This window comes from Dasypus novemcinctus, chromosome 1 (assembly GCF_030445035.2).
Source record: "Dasypus novemcinctus isolate mDasNov1 chromosome 1, mDasNov1.1.hap2, whole genome shotgun sequence".
Taxonomy (NCBI): Eukaryota; Metazoa; Chordata; class Mammalia; order Cingulata; family Dasypodidae; genus Dasypus; species Dasypus novemcinctus.
In genome coordinates this window covers 135,775,664-135,794,841 of record NC_080673.1, presented here as the reverse complement: position 1 = coordinate 135,794,841, position 19,178 = coordinate 135,775,664, and the positions used below count along the sequence as shown (strand labels likewise).

At 37.9% G+C, this 19,178-nt stretch overlaps 1 protein-coding gene across 1 annotated transcript; it reads left to right on the top strand.

Moving 5' to 3' along the window:
- The first annotated feature begins 314 nt into the window (after nucleotides 1-314).
- On the top strand, nucleotides 315-12,167 carry AMBN (ameloblastin). Its single transcript, XM_071212461.1, has 9 exons — nucleotides 315-368; nucleotides 2,817-2,867; nucleotides 4,834-4,944; nucleotides 6,395-6,631; nucleotides 8,108-8,146; nucleotides 8,408-8,467; nucleotides 8,564-8,608; nucleotides 9,003-9,047; nucleotides 11,127-12,167. The coding sequence occupies exons 1-9, from the start codon at nucleotides 315-317 to the stop codon at nucleotides 11,670-11,672; spliced, it is 1,188 nt and encodes a 395-aa protein (XP_071068562.1). The 3' UTR covers nucleotides 11,673-12,167.
- The last annotated feature ends 7,011 nt before the right edge of the window (nucleotides 12,168-19,178 follow it).

Genomic DNA, 19,178 nt, shown 5'->3' with positions numbered 1-19,178 from the left:
TTTTACCAAATGAAACACAGTATTTAAAGAATATGTATGGAGGTATATTCCTACATAGTCATTTAGGTCGTAGTTACAGAAACAACGTTCTTAGCTGGTTTTTTTATTTCTTGTAAATTCAGTTCAAAAACTGATATATTCAGCAATAAAAATTCAAATCAGTTGTTTAACAATACCTAGATTTTTAACCTTGTTATTTTGGAAAAACAGATAGGTTCATTTAAAATATTGTCTTTCAACTATTCTGGAACAAAAAAAAAATCATCTGATTATAATTCTCCAACCCAATTCTGTTTTAGATCCCACTTTTCAAAATGAAGGTCCTGATATTGATGCTGTGCCTCTTGGGAACGAGTTTTGCAGTGCCGGTAAGTCAGTCTTCTAGAGTGTGCCCTAGAAGAAGCTCCTGTTTCTAGGACACCAAACCACACTGAAGGGAAGCTGACTGAGAGTCTGTGCACAGAACTCACTTGAATCAATTCAATGGCTAGCTCCTAGTGAGTCAAAAGTCACTTTGTGACTACTCGAAGTAGCCAGACTTCAGCTTTACCCTCAGAGAGCCACAGGTCAGACCCAAACGCAAAGTTTTTCTGTTCAAAAAGATATTTTAAATTACCCAAAGACCATTTCTGGTCATTTCTGAGCCTTACTCCATTCACTCAAATGTAGTCTCCACAATGCCATGGCACAATTTCATTATCAACCACTGGCTACCATTATGAAATTGATATGGAAAAAGAAAACTTCTTTTTCTTCATTTTTAAAAGAACAATATTGGCCAAATTACTATGATTACAGAACTGAGCAAGGCAACTCCCTTTGGAGCTTGTTAATTAACCAAAAAATTCACCTTCGGAGGGCAAAGTCATGTGAATGTATCAAAACAGTGTATCCTAAATCAAAACAGTATATATTATAGTCCCACACCTGGTCCGCTCCATCATATATTGAAATGACCTCATGCCAATACTTAAACGAGCCTTTGAGCACTGAACTACTCTGGCCAATAACATGCAATTTTATTTTCACAAAGAATTTATTCAGCTGCTACATGTTCATTGAGCACCAGCCATGTACCCTGCTACATAGTAAGCCCTGGGGACACAAAGGTTAGTAAGACATGGTCTATGGACTTTGAGGAGCCCACAGTCAGCCTTGAATGAACTTCAGAATATTTTAATTCATTGAGAGAAAAGTTAACTACTTGGGTTTCTTAAAGTTAAATATTTGGAATTAGAGGATAAAACCTGGTTACATAAAAACTTAATTTCAGGAATAAAAATAGAATTTCTGTTCCATCACTCAACATAAATTTTGAAAGAAAAATTGAGACTGCCAACCTAGCTTACCTTTCTATGGCATTGGGGTCTGCCTCAACCATCCCCCATCAATCTAACACCCTGATACTTTTGAAGCACTGTGGGCCCACCCCTGAGTCAATCTGATCCATGCTGATAAACAGGACTGTTGCTTATGATCACAAACTCCCTGCCTGCCAAATCAGATGTTCTGCTTCTTTTACTCCTAAATGGAAACCGTATCTCCTACTTAGATTCAAGTAAATATTGTTCTTTAGTTCATGACTTGGAGCAGACGGAAAATAAAGTAAGCTTTGTCCAGTAGCTGAATCTAAGATGTGCTTTGTGTACTGGTCAATCTGGGGAAAGAAGGCTCTGCTCTAGAGGTCCCTCGAAATCCTGAACAATCTGCTCACCTCACACATATGCACAATCACTCTTCCTATCCACATAACTAAACTTTTTCTCTATCCTGATCTTTTTGCTACACATTTATAACTTCTTTTGCTCTGTCCATTTCCAAAACTGAATAATTCGGAGAATTTGCAACCATGACTCAGATGGTGGGATTTAGATGAAACGGGATGGGGAGGAGGATGAGGATAACAGATGATCAGAAGAATATCCCTGAACTGCTTGGTCATAGATGAAAAATAATCCCAATATATTTAGTGGACACTCCATAAATATTTGTGATATAAATGAAAATACCAAAGAAAAGCCCCCAAAATCTAGCTTCCTCTAATTTCTACTCTTCCATTTTCCATTTATTTTTCTAAACTTGGTTTAGAAAGGAAAATAGTTTAAATTTTAAGAAGATAATTGTAAATATAGCTACATTTTGAACAGTTTTTTAATTAACACGCTAAGAGTAATAGTACTTCATGCTAAAAAAACTCGTTTTTGTTTATACTTTCGGTCTGATTCCAAAAATATAAACATGCATAAGCACGTTAATAAATCAAGTCATCTTTCTACTAAAGATGATAAATGATTTGTTAAAGCCCTCTGAATGAGAAGCAGTTAGTTTTCTGCACATGCTTTTGCTGAATGCCATGATTCCACCACACTGCTGTGCATAAACCAGGAGCACGTAGATTTGTCAAATGCACATGAAGTTCTGCTTCAAGTCTGTCCCCTTCGCTTTTAATGTGATAATTTTTAAGAGTATGATGTGTTCTTGGTTTTATTTTCTATTTTGTTGCCTTACCTTTTTCTCATTTGTTTATAATCCAGCTTTTAAACTAAATCGAATTTTACTTTTAACCAATATACTATCAAGATGCAGACAAGGTCTACATGATTCATGTGGAAGCAAAATTATCAAACATTATGTTAATCCCCCAAATAATTTGAATTCTGCTTCATTCTACCCAGAAACTCAAGTCAATTGGGTAATATAACAATATGGTGGCTTCTCAGCTGGACTTTATGTATTGGGTAACTTTCTGCTCTCAGTGTCCGTTTAAAGAAGTTTTTCAACAAAGAGAATTCTAAATAATTCTTATTTCCGCTTAGATGTTTCCTCAGCAACCTGGGACACCAGGCTTGGCTAGTTTGAGCCTAGAGGTATGTACTGTCAGAATTTTTACATATAATCTTTATATTGGTATGTTCCTGATAAGGAAGAAACAATATGGGCTGTTTCTCAGTTTTCTGGTCAGAAGTTTGTGGCTGTCATCCTATGCTGTTCTAGAGAAGTTAATGACATTTGTTAGAGCCCCTATTTATAATCCCATTGCAATTGTAAAGCCTGCAGTTTAAACTCTCTGTGTTTTAACCTTTAGAATTTCATCCATATTGGAATCAAAGCAATACTAACAACTAACACCTAATATAATTGAAAAATATCCTAATGTAATTACTACATTACTTAAAACACTTTAATGAATATAAATGGTTTTTATTCCAGTTTCTTCTTCTTACAGTATCTTATATGATAAAATTCCCATAAAGAACATTTGCCTGGGGAACGGGTGTACCTCAGTGACTGAGCACCTGCTTACCACGTACAAGATCCTGGGTTCAATTACTGGTGCCTCCTAAAAAAAAAAGAAAAGATAATTTGCCTGTATAAAATTTAATCATTTATAAGAACTCCTGTAATTAGCATTAATATTGTACTATGAAACCTCCCGCATAGCTTGTGTTTGTCTTATTGCAATTCTTATAACCAATATATATTCTGTTTAGAAAAACCCAGCAAAATCGAAAATTGTGACAGATACCAATAGAAAATATTGATAGTTATGAATAGAAAAATATTCATAAGATCAGGACCTTTTCACAGAAGACCTTGTAGCTTTTCCCTTTATTATGATATCCTGAGAGCAGTCAATACGTAAATACTAAAGAAGGCATTACATGCTAATTTCACATGGAAACTAATTTCACTGGGAACCCCTCCACCTCCCACCTTCTAGCCTAAACTCAATCTAAAACATGCTAAACCTCTTCCTAATGAATGAAATTGATTTTCTGTTGAATTGAGGACATTCTTACTTAATCTCTCCAAATACTATACTATTTTTCCCATTTTTTATATTCATTTTTATGTAGGGCCTTTTAATTTGGGAAAGAGGTGAAGTATTTTGTTTGCTTATTTTTCCAAATTCCTCCCCAGACTGAATTTGTAAAATGGCAAGGAAAGTTAAATGGAGGAATAAAGGCTGAGTAAAGCAAGGCCCTCACTTTCACATTGTACTTCAGTTGAGTGAATTATTTTCCCATGTTTCAGTGTGATAGTCACTTAAATGGTACTTTTTCTCTGTGTTTTAATTAATGATACAAGTCAAGCTCATTATTTTAATAGCAATAACAACAATGTCAGAATCATACTTACATATTTAACATCACTACTTTTCAGTGATGATTTGTATCTAATTTTGTTTTATTCAAATTGATCTACCTCAAACTTGTGCCGATAGTGCCATATGCTGAGAAATCAGTTAAGAATCACAATGAAAAAGGCACATTCATGGCAAACATTAATCTACTTCCTTTTCTTGATAGACAATGAGACAGTTGGGAAGTTTGCAGGGACTGAACATGCTTCCTAAGGTAACCATATTATCAGATATTTCTTATTGCAGGTATGAATGGTGGTGGTGGTAATGACATTAGCAGTCATTTGTTTGTGAATAGACAATATCCTAAATACAGGAAGAACAAATGAGTAATCAAGGTAGCCTCAAGCAAAATAAGATACTGGAATAGTGCGACAGGGGAAAAGATAACTATACCGAATTTTGTTTAGTGAAAAAAAAATCCTTTTTGCACTATCAATTTTATTATTCAGCCCAAAATATGAGTGCCTAAAAAGCTAAATCTCAAATTAATGGGAATATTGTAGCCTGGCTCAGAATGAACTATAAGTTCATTCTGAAAGAGAGAGTTTATCTATCCATGTTAAATTAGCCAATAGCACTCTGAGTTTTTCCATCTCTGCACTTTTCCTGGCTTTTTGAGAAAATGAAAAATCAGGTTTAAGCCAATACCAAAACTTGAACTTGTCTTTTTTCCTCCATTTCTTTAGTTTTCTAGATTTGGCTTTGGGAAATCTTTTAATTCTTTATGGATACATGATCTCCTCCCACCACATTCTTCCTTCCAATGGATGCACCCAAGGGAACATGAAACTCAACAGGTAAATTATTTACATCAATGTGTTTTAAAATTTCAGGCTTTAAATTGTCCCCTACTTGCCTTTACTAAGTTGCCGTATACTAACCTTGACAGGTAATTATAATTAACATAAAATTATCCAAATACCAAATGAACAAAGCTTTTAACTTTTGTTAGTAGCTAGAAAATTTTAAATGGGCCACGTTTTCAACAATTTGCTTATTTATTTCAATTATTTGGCCAAAATGTAAGAAACTTATGTTAAAGATATCAGCAGTACCAACAGAAAATTCTCAAAACTGAAAGTTGGTTTCAGTCTGAGCAATTCTCATTTTAATCAGCATGCAGTTCCTAAATAATTATTCAAAGACATATTTCATATGATGCCAAGCATCCTGATTAAAACACATGAATCTTACAGTAGTCAATAAATGTTATCAATCAGCTAACTCTTATTTATTAGGTGCCTATTAAATATGTAAACCAAATATGGATTGAGAGTAAAAATGAAGACATTTAAGTAAGGTTCCAACACTCATGAAATTTCAAATGGAAGATTCAAGAGGCCAGCATTGTTCAAGGTCCCAAATTGTGACATATAAGTAATAAATGCCATAGGACTTTACAGATGAGCAATGAAGGAAAAGGGAAAGCAGAGCCAGAAAACTGTGAGGCTTACATGCCATTTTGAGGAACTTGCAACTGGCCTAAAACCAATAGGGAGGGGAGCAGATGCAGCTCAAGTGGTTGAGCGCTTGCTTCCCATGTATGAGGTCCTCAGGGCAATCCCCCGTACCTCCTAAAAAAAAAAGCAATAGGGATCATTCACTACAGGAAACTTCAAAATAGAGCAGCAAAACATGGTCGTTTGAACTTTTGATTCGGAGTGGCCTTACACAACAGATAACATCCTCCAAGTCACATTTAGTGGGACAGTAAATTATATTAATGGTGATTGTTTCTCTACTTGATTTGTTGTTTCCAAATGAACTGAATGATGCAGGAATTTGATTGGTATTCTATTTACTTACCCATTAATCTTTCAAAACTGTGTTAAGTACCTACCATGTATGAAGCACTTATTAGGAGCTATATAAAGTCCTGGGTTTATAAAGATAAATAAGACATATTATTCTCTCTTGGTTGACTGGAAACAAAGACTTAAAACAAATCATTATAATCCAGTGAAAAAAGTGGCAAAATAGAGACACATGTGGGCAGCCTCAGGACCCTGGTGGAGGAAATGATTCACTCTACCAGGAAGTTCAGCAGTGGTCCCAAAGTAGATAGGCACACACAAGTCCCAAATTACAAAGTCTCTAACTAAATCTGCACTTCCTATGAAAATGCAGCTTCAAGACACGTCCCCTAAATCCTGTCCCCAAGTCTCAAGCCCTTTTGATTTAGAAATTCTAGGCATCACAGTTCTATGAGCCATCCCTTCCTAACCCTCTTTTTAAATGCCTCTGCAGTATGAATATTCTTTGCCTGTGCATCCCCCACCTCTACCATCTCAGCAGTCCCTGCAACCCCAACAACCAGGACAGAAACCTTTGCCTCAGCCCACTGTCACAACTGGCACCCAGGACACAGCCCAGAAGGGAGGACTTCACCCTCCAATTCACCAGGGACAGCCACCCTTGCAGCAAGGAGAGATGCCAGCAATTCAGCAGCAGGTGGCACCATCAGAAAAGCCACCAAAGCCTGAGGTAATTACTTAATCTCAAGTCAGATCGGAATCACCTATTAAATTAATGAAAGAAAACCAATTTGCAAAATCCTGGGGAAAAAATGCACATATATCCAGATATGTTCTTAGTCAATCTGATATATCCAGGATTTGTTTTTTGATTAGGAAATAAATATCCATTCATGTCTTTTGCCATCAAAAATGAGGGGCGGGGGATGGAAAACATTATATTAAGTGAATGAGACCAGAACCAGAGTACTATATATTGTATGATTCCATTTATATAAAATGTAAATATAAATCAATTTATAAAGATGAAATTAGATAAACAGTTATGTGAGGCTAAGGAAAAAATGTTAAGGGCTGTGGAGTCTTTCTTTTCGGAGCAATGAAATTGTGTTCTCAAATTTTTGAGATGAATGTATAACATTTTGATTATACTAAAAGCCACTGATTTATACACTTTGGATAGATCATATGGTATATGAATATATCTCAATAAAACTGCTTAATATACAAATAAAGTACAGGAATAGCCAAAAATAGCAGCTATGCACAGCAGGGAACCAGAGAGAGATTGAGAAGTGAGGAATTTTTTTGTCTGGTTTTTTGCTTATTATTATTATTATGGGAAAAATGAAAATGCTCTAATAATGACTGAAATGATGAGTGCACAACTATGTGATTATACCAAATACCATTGATTGTGCACTTGTATGCTTTGTTGATATGTATCAATGAAATTGATTTGTTTAAAAAAAAAAAAAGAAGGCCATTGCTTCTAAAATATCCTGTGCATATAAAACTTATGTATGTAAAAGCTTACAGAAGAAAACAGGCCAAAGAAGTACAGGTTTTCAATTGTAGTCTTTTTTAGTGTTGGAAGGACTGAGAAGAGTAAATAATACTTCAGCACAGTACATAGTATTTTGTATTATTAAGCCTCTGCCTGACTGTAGAGACAACTATACAAAAAGTACCTTGTAAAAATGTAGAGAAATGAGCAATGGGCAAAAAAGGAAAGTATTACCTAGCTCGTATATTGCAGGCATTTAACAATTTCCTTTATCATCCTGACTACAGCCTGATGAAGGTAGATATTATTATCCATTTTATAAAGGAGAAAACTGAGACTGAGAGAGGTAACAAAATTTGCCCAAGATTACACAAAAATTACATGACAGAGTCAGGTTTCAAACCTGATATGTTCCAACTCCAAAATTCATTTCTTCCTACTCTTCAAATGACAGTAGTCATGCCCTATCTCCATACCCACACACCTGAGTCATGTCAATAAAGGACAATTGGAAAGTGTAAATTGTAAAGTTAGTTGGGTGTATAGTCATACCTCCAAAACACACAAAAAAAGCAAAATGGAAACTCATTCTAGATTTTATTATAATTTTATTATAATCGTAAAACATGATAAGAGTATGTGCAGTATACTTTGTCTATTTTGACTGTTTGGTAATTTCAGTATTTGTCTGTGATTTAGTTACCAGGATTGGAATTTGCTGCTCCACAAGGTCAATCAGTAAGTACATATCTCAATGATATACTTTCTTAGGAAAAATATCAATACTTCAAGAAATAAGAGTGAAATTTTAAAATTGCCCCAATTTATCAATAAATATGCAGTATAATGGGTTCCTTTGTTTTCTTCAGTATTAAATACTTATTTTTCATATTAATCTATCTGCAAATGTATTTCATATAATGCTGAGAGGTTAGTTATATGGGGCGTTGCTTGTATTATAGCAAATGTGAAGCTTATTCAGTTTTCTACCACTTAAAGATATTCCCAAGTTCCCGTTTGATATCTTCGGGACCTATGCCACAAACTAAACAACCTCAAGTAAGTTTTTTTCTTACTACTTCTCTGTTTGTAATTGACATTAAAGTTTTTTCTTTGAAAACTGTATTTCATGATGACTATTGTACTTATATTTAGCTTTATCCAGGAATGTTTTACATGTCTTACGGAACAAATCAATTGGTAAGTCCATTTTCTATTTTAAATGCTTTATTTAGTTAAATGTTTTCTTGAGAGCTAAAATAATAACGTCCAGATATCATACAATAGATTCTGAATAAATATTCTCTGAATGCCTACATTAGCAACTGAAAGGCAAGGAGGCACATTTCCTTTCTTGATAATTCTGGTCATATGCACATGCAAATGTTATTAAGGGAGAAGTAAATTTTTTATCTGAATGATCCAAACTGGCTACATTTATTCAACAATCACTCACCTCTCCACTTTACTCTTCTGTGGACACAACACTAATATTAAGGGAAAACAAAATGTCTTTTAACATTGTCTTGGGTGGCTAAGAAGGTAATAGAAGGCAGCTGGTTCATAAAATGATGCAATGTTTCATTTTGAACAGAATGCCCCTGCCAGACTTGGCATCATGAGCTCAGAAGAAATGGCGGTGAGTAATGTCTTCAAACCTTTCTTCTTATAATAGTCACCAGGGGAGAAAAGTCGCAGATTGCTGGCTGCAAAAGACCTTGGCCATGAATGCAGCTGCATATAGAGCACAAGACCCAGATTTTCCACCACTCCAAAGCCAAAAGCTTGATTCTAAAGCAGCATTCAGATATTTCATCACATTTCAGGTCAAGTTATTTAAGACGGCCATTCTTGAGCATAAAGTTAAAGTTGAGAAGACTCCACAGAACCTTAGAATTCATCCATAGGTAATGGATATAAGAAGAAAGTCCTTATTTTTTTTTTTTCTTTAAAAACAGAGTCTCTCATAAACAGGTTTCAGCCTATTGGGTTAAGAACAAAAATAATCATTAGTTGACAACACTTTTTCCTTCTTCATGTTATGCTGCCCAGAAGTAAAATTTCCCACTTTATAAGGCAAAGCTTTATGTATTATGCCCCATCTCTGGTATATGAGCCTCTCCATAATGGCCATCATCACTGAACTGTAAACACTTCAAACCAAAAAAAGATACATGTGTTTCACGCAGAATTCCTGTTCCTTTTCAGACCATTTAACCCTTAAAAATAACAGACCTCAAAATTTAGGAAAAAAACAAAAAAGTAAATTAACCAAGTTTAATATTTGATTATTGTAACATTAAAATGTATAACAAGTCAATGATAATACATTCTTACTGTTATCATTATTCATGCATTATCGCAAGTTTCAAATTTGAGGTCGACAAAGTCACACAACTTGACTTTTTCCCTCAAAAATTTCTACCTGATACATCTATCATAGCACAAAATGAAACCACACTACATTAACAAATTATTATCAACCACAGGTTCTATCAAATTAAAAAATATGCACAAATGCTATCACTGAAAGAAAAATCACATCTCAACATTTTTCAGTGCCTTCTGTATGTCAGAATCATAAAAGGATGCCATGGAGGCAAAAAAACTAAGATAAGTTTTCTGTTCTCAAAAAGTTTACAATTTAGTCAACGGAAAAGATAGGTACAAGGTCAGATAATGCCAAAATCATGTGATAAAAGTAATAATAGGGCAAAGAGAAGGAAGAGGGAAGAGAGAAGGGACGGTTAGCCCAGTCTGGGGATTCACAGTTGGATTCCTGGAGCAGATGATATAAAAGCTGAAATTTGAAGAATGGAGAGTGAGGAGGACTATAGAAGGAGAGAGAACTATATCTACCTAATACAAACACGACTGGTTGAAAATTAAAATTAAAGTAAATATTTACCATCTTATAATTTTAATTAAATTATTATTATAAATTATTTCCATTCTGTCATTCTCAAAAGACATTGTGGTAGTCAAGAAATACATGCGATAAATATAACATAAAAATGAGTGTACCATTTAAAATGAGTCAAAATTGCAAGGAAATGAGAATACAGATATGCAAGTCAAAGGTACTGCACAATAGCTATAAATAGACCATGATTTTGGTCCTGAAATTTCTGGCAACAAATGCAAAAAATGAAACATGACCACTTGGAATTCTAACTGTCCACAGGAAGAAAATATTTCAGTTCCTCCTGAGAAATCAAGGTTTTCTTACATGTTCTTCTTTAAAAATTCTTACATAGTGCTTCATTTGGGGTATACTGAGAAACACCATTGACATGTGCCTCCAAAATATCCTTCAACAAACTCAGTCATGGATTCCAGGTTTTGTTCATTTGTTTGTTTCATAACGGTGTGAACCATTTCAACTGTTACCTAAAACTGAATCAATCTAACTTCTTCTGGAATCTTGGTTTGCTTGGTTGCCCTGCTGCTGTCCTTCCCACCATTCCAACCAGACATGGTGAAGTTTCCATCTCCCTTCCATGAAAGTGTGCCACTCCCTCCCCCGAATAAAAAGAGTCCTGCCCATTATATTTCAAAGCTTAGTGAGAAATGTGCTTACACGAAGCTCTCAGCCAACTCCCTGTTCTTTACAGGTTTTTCATGGTGTCTCAGTGAATCTGTTAAGTTACAATTACAATCGCAGAGTATAGTTACAGTAAGTGGATAATGGTATTTTTGGTGAATGACTTTCTTCCAGGGGGGCAGAGGAGGCCCCATGGCCTATGGAGCCATGTTCCCAGGATTTGGAGGCATGAGACCTGGCTTTAGAGGGATGCCCCCCAATCCAGCCATGGGCGGGGACTTTACCCTGGAATTTGACTCCCCAGTCTCTGGAGCCAAAGGCCCGGAGAAGGGAGAAGGAGATGCACAAGGCTCCCCCATGCCAGATGGTAACCCAGCCAACACAGAAAACCCAGCCCTCCCTGCAGAGGGAGCACCCGCTGCCCATGGAGGGCTTCTTGTATTCCCTAAAGGCAACATTCTCAGCCTGGCAAAGGGCCCTGCAGGGCAGAGCAGGGGACCCCCCAGGGTCACCCCAGCAGCTGCTGACCCACTGATGACCCCTGGATTAGCTGGCGCTTATGGGACCTACATTGCTGGCGTGACCACACCACTGGATGTCCCAGAAGAGTCGACCACAGATACCACAATGACCCCAGACACTGAGCAAACCTCGATGCCGGGAAACAAGGTCCAGCAGCCCGGGGTTATGCACCACATGTGGCATTTCCAAGAGCCCTGACAGCCTTGAGCTATCAGCCACTTTCTAAACGCACAAGCTACCCAGCTTTGCCCCATAGTGTATCTTTATGCTAAAGCACTCCTTAACTGGCTATAGCAGCAAAAGCATTATCAGCACCAAGCATGTTCCAGTAAACAAGAGTGGCTAGAAATAGGCTGGGCCCCCTTCTTGCTTTCATTCTCTTGTTGAAATAAATGTGTTGCTTGTTTCTGTGATTTAGAGGCACTATTAATCACATCAGAGCATGTCTAAGGCTCTCTGCACTTGCTAATACTCCAAGGCATAATGGAATCTCTCTTACTAGCATGACTCTTACATTCAGGAAATGTGGCACTGCTTTGGAAATTTCTCTCTAAGCAAGATACATATTTACAGAATTATAAATTGTTTCATTTAAGCTTTGGTGGAGAACCTCTGACTGTATTACTGGCTTTGGTATATTGGATTTAAAATTCTTGTTTGTAGAACATTTTACTTAAGCTCATAAAAAACCATCTAGCCTATTTTAAATAAAGAATTGTTCTCACTAAGAACACAGGAATTGAATGCTCATTATTTATTATGTTTAAATGGTTAAGAAAACCATGCTCATCACCCACTTTTGCTAGGGTTTAACACATTTTTTCAATTCATTCTTTCATCGAAAGTTTATTGAGTTTCTACCGATGTCCTAGGCACTGTGCTAGGCATCGGAGATACAGCACCTTCCCTCAAAGAACTTACAATGGGGATGATTGACAAGTAGACAAGCAATCACTGTAATAACAAAAATAGCCAGCCTCAAGTACTTTACATCTATTATCTCACAACATTGCAGAATAGATACTCCCACCCCCACAGTAAATGTGACAAGTGCCTCAAAAAGCCAAGCACAGGGTGGCCCCTGGAACCATAAAAAGCCACTAAACAACAGCCTAGTGGGCATTGGAGGGGCTGAAGGTATCAGGCAAGTTTTCTCAGAAAAAGTTCAAAAGCATCTGCGCAAAAGGGCCTCCAAGAAGAAGAAACACAAGAAGTCAAATGGGTGACTTGTGAGAACTAGCTCTTTGCTGCAAAATTTAAGGTGGAGAGAGGGACCCAAGGCTATGTACACATCAGCCAGTATTACATGCCTAAATTAAGAGGTTCTAAGGCCAGATCTGGTGACCCGTCTCCACCTTCCACCTCGTACTCTCCACTTTCTCCTAAATTGCCCAGCCCAGGTCTTAGATGTCGCTAAACTTAAACTTCCCTCTGTAGTCTGAGGGAGATGCTGGAGAAGCAGCCTGGGAACAGAAGCCAGGAACCTTCAGGAGACTTAGCAGGAACATGTAACCACCACCTATTCTCTCCTCTTTTCAGGCAAGGTTTCTGCTCATCCCCACTCCAGAGACTCAAACTGAAAGGGGATGCAAGAGATAAAAATTCAGTTTGCCGTTTTGGTGTTTCTGGCAATGGGAGGGAAGTGGGAAACAGTCCTCCAAAGCAGTCAGCAGATAAGACTGAGACTCACCTTAGCATTCCAGACAGTCTCCTAAAACAATGTGGTGAAAGAAATACAGTCAGATCTGAGGTCAAACCTTGACATCACATCATCAATGAGTCTTTAGATTTGAGACTTTATCTGGGCCTGTGCTTTCATTCCTATAGTGGGGCTAAGTCCTGTCTCACAAGATTGTTGTGAGAACTTAAGAAGATAAAGTACACAGATTGCTAAATCGTAGCAATTTCCTTCTTTACCAACTGATCCTTTTCATAAAGAGAATTTAGCAGAAAGATAACAGTAACAATCGAAGAATGGAATTGTTCCAAAAATCTGAAGTATTTCTGCCTTTCCATTTATACTCTATATACTGCTTTTCTGGTCCTTTGTAATTCAGAGCAAGCATTTGTGAGACCACCTGTGCTAGTTCCCTGGTCAATGTTGTCATATCAGGAGCTCAAATTTGGCCTCTGTTAATGGTTTGAAATCATAATTTCTAGGTCAGTTTTGCTCAGGGGAATGCCATGTCATCAAGCCCTTGAATAATCTCTATCTCTGCCGCAATAGCCACTTTGAGCACTGGTCGCTAAGGAAACACCGAAGTGGCTGGGGAAAGCAGCTAATGGTGGCAGTTACATAAGAAACAAATATCTTTACGCTATGTCTCATTCTAAGAAATCCATCCAAATAACCCATCTTCCAGACCTCTTTATCACCCATCTTCCAGTTTTATGCTTTCCAAGTCCCTGACCAATCTGGTACTGATCCTGAGTCAGTCAGTGCAGATCTATATCTCAGGCCTTTTCCCCTTCCACACAAAGTAGAAAACCAATGTATCATTTAAATTTATGCCCAACGAATGGGCATGTAGCGCATTAACTATTCTCTTTCAGCTGATGCCAGATTACCAGGAACCAGGCCCACAACTTTCCCTCTTCACGAATTGGTCAGGGGTAGGGGTACATACAGTAGATCCTCTACTGAGACACTCCACGACCATGGCTCCCTCATCTGTTTGTTCATTGTTTTTGTTCATTGTCTGCTCATTGTTTTTGTTCAATGTCTGCTCCGTGTTTTTCTGTCTTCTTTAGGAAGCACCGGGACTCAAACCCAAGACCCTCCATGTGGGAAGCAGGTGCTCCATTGCTTGAGCCACATCTGCTCCCCCTAAGCTGAGACACTTTTGACAGTGAAAAAGTCTGTTTTTGGACAAGAGCTTTAAACTAGTACTATCTCGGGCAAACCTGGACATATGGTTCTTCTACTCATGCAGAATTCACCATGAAGCCCAATGTATAGATTGAGGGAGGGCATCAAAGTTGTACAAAACCAAGCACATGAGAATCTGAAACACCTGTTTGTGCAATTTACATAAGCCCCAACACTGAACTACTGAAGCTCAGTGTTATATACGCCATTTCATTTTACAAGGGAATACTGCTTTATATGTCCAATTTTATGATTCAATGCATCATATATCACCTAGTTCAAAAGGGGCAACTCAAATAGCATAAAAAGTTGGCATCCCATGGTCAGGCCTATTGTCTCTATCAGGATCCAGTAGCAAGACAGGAGCAACTTCTCACAAGGAAAACTCTAAGGTTCTGTGTTTCTTCATTCGGGGTTTACCTAAACCACAAACAGCATCCCTGTCTGCCACAGAGAGTTCCAACCTTTGTATCTTCTGGGTCCAATGTCCAAGTGATAGAGAAGCTTGTGCTATGGCATGGACCCCTTGCCCTAACCCCATCTTAAAGCTGACAGCCTTCCAAATTATCCAATATGTGGTATATGTTGCCTTCAAAATACAAAGCAATCCAACAAGCTTGTTTCTGTCTTCTTGCAGGCTGGTGCAAGCTGCAGCAATGTGTCTTGCATTTTAGATATCTTAACATTTCCATACTACTGGATCCATAGAAAAGACAGCAGCCCCATGAACTTTTGCAGTGTTTATCTTCCATCCTCTGGCATGCTAATCAATTCCTGTTGCATAATGTCTTCAATATAATGGACCAGGATGGTGTCCTGTGAGATATAAAGATGATCAGGGACCCTTGGGACTGTATTATAACAGATTGCGGGAGAGTTGGCATAATCCTGGGGCAAGACAGTAAAAGCTTTCAATGGCTCTGCTTTTTATTCTTTATTTTTTTCTTTTAAGTATGTTCTGGGGATTGAACCTGGGACCTCATAAACAGAAAGGAGGCACTCAACCACTGAGCTACACCCACTCCAGCCCTGCTTTTTAAACACAAGCTGCTTCTGATTTTTCTTACTGATTGGAAGATTGGAAGATCAATAGCTGCATACTAGGTGTCAAGGGCTATGTGGATTTGCTCCAATAAAGTTATCATAAATGGAACTACAACTGCAACTGGCATCATCACATAAGTCTGCAATGATCCAGTGTCATTTCCCATGACCCATCTAGTTTTTGCATCAGCCAAACAGATGAGTTAAATGGAGATGTGATAGAATACCTTCCCAAGATCTTTCATGTCTTTGATGGTGACACTAACTCCTGCAACTCCCCCTAGAGGATTTACTATCTTTTTAAGGGTTTGGGGAGGAGTACATTCCAGAGACTTCTTTCCATTTGACCCTTGCTACCATAATAGCTCTAATTCCACCAGTATAAGAACCAAGGTGGAATTCTGCTAGCTGTTAGGTAAATCTATTCCCACTGGGAAAATAACCATAAGATAGATCCCTGGTCCTGTTTGACTCACTATTAGATGGGTTTGGACCAAGCCTCCATCACTCATCTGACTTATATAAATGTAATTGGTAAACTACAAAGGCTTTTTAGGTTCAGAGTCATTATCTACTAATCCCCAGAAAGTCTGATTATTCCCCTTCCCTCATCTCACCTCTACACATTCATACTACTAAACTGCTTAGGTCCTTCTGGAGATGGCTTAGGGAAGCTTTTATGGTATGCACATGTGGTCACATTGCAGGGTTCTTCCACATGGAGACCTAGTCTCCCATCAGTTAAGAAATATCAGGTCTGGGAACTAGATACAAAACTGTGAACCTCATGATATGACTTGAGTTAGGTTCAGTGGACCTAGAATTGTTTGCATTTTTATGTCAAGTGGTAGCTTAACAGAATACCCATTTCATTTCTAGAAGCACACAATCAACTAGCCATCACCACAGAGTACTCTCATTGCCATTCCATCCTTTGGCTTGCTGTGGTCATTGCATACTCCTTCTTGAGATAAGTACCACCACCTAGTTGCTACTATTTCACAATCCTATTATCCCACTGAAATGGGAGAACCAATTCCAAAGCAGCACCCCCACCATCATAGTTGGCCTATGGAGGATAAAACCACAGAGCTCTTTATTTTTTAATGTCTTGGTGATGCCAGTTATTTCCAGGCCTTTCAGGGTAGAGAAGGTTGAGAGCAGATGTGGAGGGACATACAGAAAATACAGTGTGTCTCAAGTGTGTCTCAAGTGTGGCATACCTATCATGGGTGTAAAGACAATAGCTTTTATGAGTACATGAATTATCTTATTTTTATTTTACATCAAGTTATGTTGATTTTCCATTTTCAGATACAACATAGAGTTTCCTTTCAATGTAAATTTTATTTTCTAAATGATTAAGTTAAAGAAAAATATTAAGCAAATACTATAGATAGTACTAGGATATGGCAATAATAAAAAATGTCCTACACAAATGACTATGTACATAAATAAAGTTTGGGGAAACACTAATTTAATTTAACCTTCTCATTTGAGGAGACTCATGCCCAGAAATATAATGTCTTATTCAAGTACTAGTTGCTATTTGAGGCTGAAGAAACCAGGCCTTCAGAATTCCCAATCAGCACCCTCCCATGGGGACCTTCCACAGCAGTCAAATCACATGAAAGCTGTGAATCTTCTTCCCCTTCCTCCAAAAAAAAAAGGAAATAGGAAGAATGCATAAAATTCTGTCTATGAGTTCAGTGATCACTTAGACCACCTGAAGTACATCAATGGAGCTAAGTTTAAGAAACCCTAGTTTAAGAAATTCTAATCTAGGTGCCTAAGTGTTACCTCCTGAGAGCCTCCTTATTGCTCAAAGGTGGCCTCTCTCTAAGTCAAAACTCGACATATAAATGCATTACCTTTCCCCCAGCATGGGACATTATTCCCAGGGATTAGCCTCCCTGGCACCAAGAGATTACTACCAAGAAACAACTAGCAATGCAACCGGAAAAGGATCTTGACTAAAAGGGGGGAAGGGTAAAGACAAATGCGTTTATATGGCTAAGAGACTTCAAAGTGAGTTGGGGGGTCAATTTCAGAAGTTTACACTTATGCACATCTTAGCAGGAATGCATAGACTGCCAAAGTAAATACTACCTCATATAGCAGGTTTCTTAAGGGCTCTGGAGACATCCTGACACTATTGACAGGGCAGACACCTCAGGAGTTGGTGCCCTGCCAGTGGGCCTTACTTTGGAATTTACGTTCCCAAGTGTGATAGAGTTGAACTCAGTTGTATTTTCCCTACACATGGCTCTGCTGCCCCTCTATTTGAACCTATAGTTAGTACCAGAGTTGATAGTTGTTATGTCCAAAAGACTTAATCTTTGGGCTGTCCCTGTGCCAGTTGGGTCCTGAATTTCAACAGACTTGCAACACCTACTCTCCAATTCATTGGACTCACCCAGGACAACTAACAGGGAGAAGATGATTAACAACGACCATCTCAAGGAACAGAGAGAGTCTGCAATTGCAAGCAAGAAAGTCCCATCCATCTGCTCCATGGGACCTAAGCCTCCTTTCAGTTAGTGATAGAGTAAGCATCACCATCATAGAAAGCTCAGGATTGGCTAATGGACAATGAACTAGAGGAGACTTATAGTTGTTTTACTGTAGGCTTGTTGTCATCCTAGCAATGGGAAAACTTTTATCATGGATGTGGAGACAGTGGCCAATGGAGGTTCTGAGGGGAGAGACAGGGAAAAATATGCAAATTTGGGGGCATTTTGAGGACTTGGGAATTATCCTGAATGACATTCCAATGACAGATACAGGCCATTGTACATCATTTAATAACTTGCAAAAATGTGCAGGACAGAGTGTAAACTACACTGTAAACTGTAATCACTGCTTAATGGCAACACTCCAAGATATGTTCAATTGTGACAAATGTGCCATACTAATGAAGGGTGTTGCTGATATGGGAAAATGTGGGAGGGCTAGTGAGTGCAGTATATAGGAATTCCCTATATTTTTTGGTGTAATATTTATTTAACCTAAGTTTCTTTTAAAAATAAAAAAGTACATTAAAAAAAAAGAAACCCTCATCTAATCATTTAAATATCTACTAGTGAATGGTATTGTACAAGTCAAAGCAAGCAAATATTCAGACAAATCCAGACTCAGTGTCTGAATTTTTTAGAACTTGAATATACTACCTTTGGGAAAACAACCCTCAAACTTATTTTGTTCTGTGTTCCTCATCCATCCAAAATTACTCTGCACTAAAAGGTTGACTCCTACATCCAAAATCATCAGCAGACAGACTGTGCTGAACTTTGCAAAGAGGGGTAACAGACTAGAAGTGTAGACACATTCTCTTCCACAAACGTTAGAGATTGAGGGGAAAATAGAAGCAGCAGCAACCACACCCAAAGAAGCCAGACATGAAAAGCAAAACGTCCCAGCTTTGAGAAGTGATCATTATGAAGCTGTTTGTCATAATGCCTTTTGCTGATGCCTTCAGCTCTCTCCCTATACTTTCATCTTTCCCCAGGATTCAGCAGCTTTCTACCTAGAGACTCAACCAGCAACTAGTCTGATAACAACTTACAGACATGCACAGTAAAGGAAATGACTGTGGGTTTTCCAGAGTGGCTGGGGGTTTTCATTCTAATTTATTCACAAGCTAGAAATGTGTGGGTGTTATTTAAAGACATATTTTGGAAAAACTAACATTAAAAAAGTTCTGCCCTGAAGTTATATGTCTAGCACACTTTGGACATTATTTTGTGTGACTGCCTAAGGCTGCACGACCTAAAGGAAGACAGATTCCCAAG

Bases quoted from the DNA above. Each gene is read 5' to 3' on its own strand.
- AMBN (XM_071212461.1), top strand. From the start codon at position 315: ATGAAGGTCCTGATATTGATGCTGTGCCTCTTGGGAACGAGTTTTGCA. The intron at 8,609-9,002 runs GTAAGTCCATTT...CATTTTGAACAG, and splicing joins CTTACGGAACAAATCAATTG to AATGCCCCTGCCAGACTTGG. The intron at 9,048-11,126 runs GTGAGTAATGTC...ACTTTCTTCCAG, and splicing joins TGAGCTCAGAAGAAATGGCG to GGGGGCAGAGGAGGCCCCAT.